The following is a 348-nucleotide window of genomic DNA, read 5'->3' as shown; positions in this document are numbered from 1 at the left end:
CTTTTCTAACAGAGACTCGGCCTCCTCAATAGAACTAGTATGCAAAGAACCACCGAAAACGTATCAACTTGCCTCACCAATTTCTCCATCATCGCTTGCACATAAGAAGTCATTACAAACCATCGTCAGCATATGAATATCCATTTCAGAAAAGAAAAGAAAAAATCTTGACGACTTATCCTAACTCCCGCCACTTTTTTTCAGGACCTGGAGGAGAGCAAACAAAAAACCGAGGAACTGGAAGAGAAATTGGTGAAAATTGAACAAAGCAGCAAAATATCGATGATGTTTGTCAATAACCAGATTATGAAAGTTAATAATGATCTGAAAGGCGTGAAGGCGGAAGTA

General features: G+C 38.8%; 1 protein-coding gene across 1 annotated transcript in view; it reads left to right on the top strand.

The window, feature by feature from the left end:
* The window catches only part of LOC119586351 (golgin IMH1-like), a gene marked incomplete in the record, with an annotated part of 26070 nt that overhangs the window by 13630 nt on the left and 12092 nt on the right, over positions 1-348 (top strand). The window contains 1 exon segment of the mRNA XM_037935064.1: positions 205-348. Coding sequence (XP_037790992.1) covers positions 205-348 — 144 coding nt within the window.

This window comes from Penaeus monodon, chromosome 21 (assembly GCF_015228065.2).
Source record: "Penaeus monodon isolate SGIC_2016 chromosome 21, NSTDA_Pmon_1, whole genome shotgun sequence".
Classification (NCBI taxonomy): domain Eukaryota; kingdom Metazoa; phylum Arthropoda; class Malacostraca; order Decapoda; family Penaeidae; genus Penaeus; species Penaeus monodon.
This window is presented reverse-complemented; position numbering and strand designations above follow the sequence as displayed.